We start from the raw sequence: 1,881 nt of genomic DNA, 5'->3' as shown, positions 1-1,881 counted from the left end.
CCCGCCACCCGCCATCCCCGGGCGCTCTGCTCGCCACTCTGCAGTCCCCGCTGGCGGTCCCCCGGCGCTGCCCCCGCACCCCGCTCGCCGCGCCGCCGGGCCGCCATGTCTCTGTGGTGAGTTAAGGGGCTGGGGGCCGGGGAGGGGGTCCCCGGCCTCACCCTCCAACCCGAACCGGGGGACAAGCAGGCGGCTCTCAGCGACCCGGCTGCGCGCCGGAGTCTGCCCGGCCTCAGTGTCCCGGCCAGGCGGGCTGGCGCGGACGGCGGCCGGCGATGCCAGCGTGCGCGGCGGCGGCATCCGCCGCTCGGCGCGGTGACCGCAGATTCTGCCCCGGGACCGAGCGGACCCTTCTCTCCGACCCACGCCCTGGGGCACCCAGATTCTCCTCTGGGCCCTGGGATTGGGGACGCCGGGTCTCGCCAGCAGCGGGCCCCTACCTCCCATTCGGCCGCGCTCAGGGACCCTCGAGGGCCGCCTGCGTCCTGGGCAACCTCGACCCCCCATCCTCTGTGACTCTCCTGCCCCCAGAGGGAGCCCCGGCCACCGGCCTGGCCCCTGGCGGCCCTCCTCCCCTCGCCTCCACTGCAGGCTTTTCTCTTCCAAACGGAGTGGGACGGGGCAGGTGGAGCGGTCCGGACAAGGGGCCGCGCCATGATCTCCGGGGTGAACCTCCTTGGTCCTGGGTCCTGCGCCTGACCTTGAGGGGCAACGCTGAAACCCCCAGATCCGGAGCCCTCTGCTTTCTGCCCTAGAAGGGTCCCATCTTGGGTCACACCGGATCCCGGCACCTGAGGTGACCCGGTCTTCCTCGACCCTCATGCACTGCAAACCTTGGGGCTGGATGGAAACAATGTGGCTCAGTGGGCTCAGCCTTCACTCAGCCTGGATGTCTGGACCCGGCACCTCCCGTCTTGAGGTCACCCGGGCTTCTTCACAGTCTCTGTCTTTCCCACACCACCCTGCACCTTCTCCCTTGGAGGCCAGTGGCATCACCCTGCCGGCCAGGCCCTCGCAGGCCACCATTTTCTGCCCGGCCCTTTCTCAGGAGCCCTGGGCCCCCTGTCTCCAGAGGTGAGATCAGGGCAGGCTGCTTCCAGAGTGTCAGCTCAGACGAGGGGGCCTGCAGGCCAGGGGCTCAGGCCTGGGCCCGGCCAGTGCGCCTGGCAGAGAGCTCTGATTTCTGCTTCTAGAATGGGTGTGGTGGTGGTCACTTGGGCAAGGAGGGTCCCTGGACAGCTGGGGGTCAGAAGTTGTTCCCCTGGGGCAATAGAACTGGGGGTTCCTTCTGTCCTAGTGGGACGTTGAGGAGGACGGGCAGTGTTCATGCTAGGGGACACCTGCTCCATTTCCAGGCCTCTGTCATCCATGAGAACTACCTTCATTGTTGGGTCAGATGGGCCAGGGAGGGGAGGGGTTCTTCAGGTCCCAAGCTAAGGCCGGCCGCCCTGTGCTGCCCGGTGCTGTCACAGAGTCACTGAACTCTCAGCTGCACATAAGGTACTGTCTTTGCCACTTCCCCCACCTCCAAGGCCTAATAAGTTTGCCCAGGGAAGTGAAAGTAAATGGGGGTGCCTGTGCTGGGGTGAAGAAGAACAGAGGTCACCAATAGGAGGTCGTCCCGGTAGACTCACAGGATCCCATGACTGCCAGGCACTGCATACAGCCCCCCAAGCCTGTGTTATGACCCCCACTTTGGGGGAAGATGAAGTGGCGATTTGTAGAATTTAAGTGATACGCATTCAGAGTCATTTAGCTTGTAAGTAGCGGGGCCAAGATTTGAACCCCGGCGGCCTGACTCCCCAGTGTGGTGTTTAAGCTCTGTGCTGTGTGGCCCACCCCCCGCCCTTGAGGAGGGAGGAGGGAGGCGGGGGCGGGGGG

At 65.6% G+C, this 1,881-nt stretch overlaps 1 protein-coding gene across 1 annotated transcript in view; it reads left to right on the top strand.

Moving 5' to 3' along the window:
* Positions 1-105: 105 nt before the first annotated feature.
* Positions 106-1,881, top strand: part of B3GNT7 (UDP-GlcNAc:betaGal beta-1,3-N-acetylglucosaminyltransferase 7) — a 3,241-nt gene continuing 1,465 nt past the window's right edge. The window contains exon 1 of the mRNA XM_004389501.1: positions 106-116. Coding sequence (XP_004389558.1) covers positions 106-116 — 11 coding nt within the window. The remainder of the gene's footprint in view (positions 117-1,881) is intronic.

This window comes from Trichechus manatus, unplaced genomic scaffold (genome assembly GCF_000243295.1).
Source record: "Trichechus manatus latirostris isolate Lorelei unplaced genomic scaffold, TriManLat1.0 scaffold00249, whole genome shotgun sequence".
In the NCBI taxonomy this organism is placed as follows: Eukaryota; Metazoa; Chordata; class Mammalia; order Sirenia; family Trichechidae; genus Trichechus; species Trichechus manatus.
This window is presented reverse-complemented; position numbering and strand designations above follow the sequence as displayed.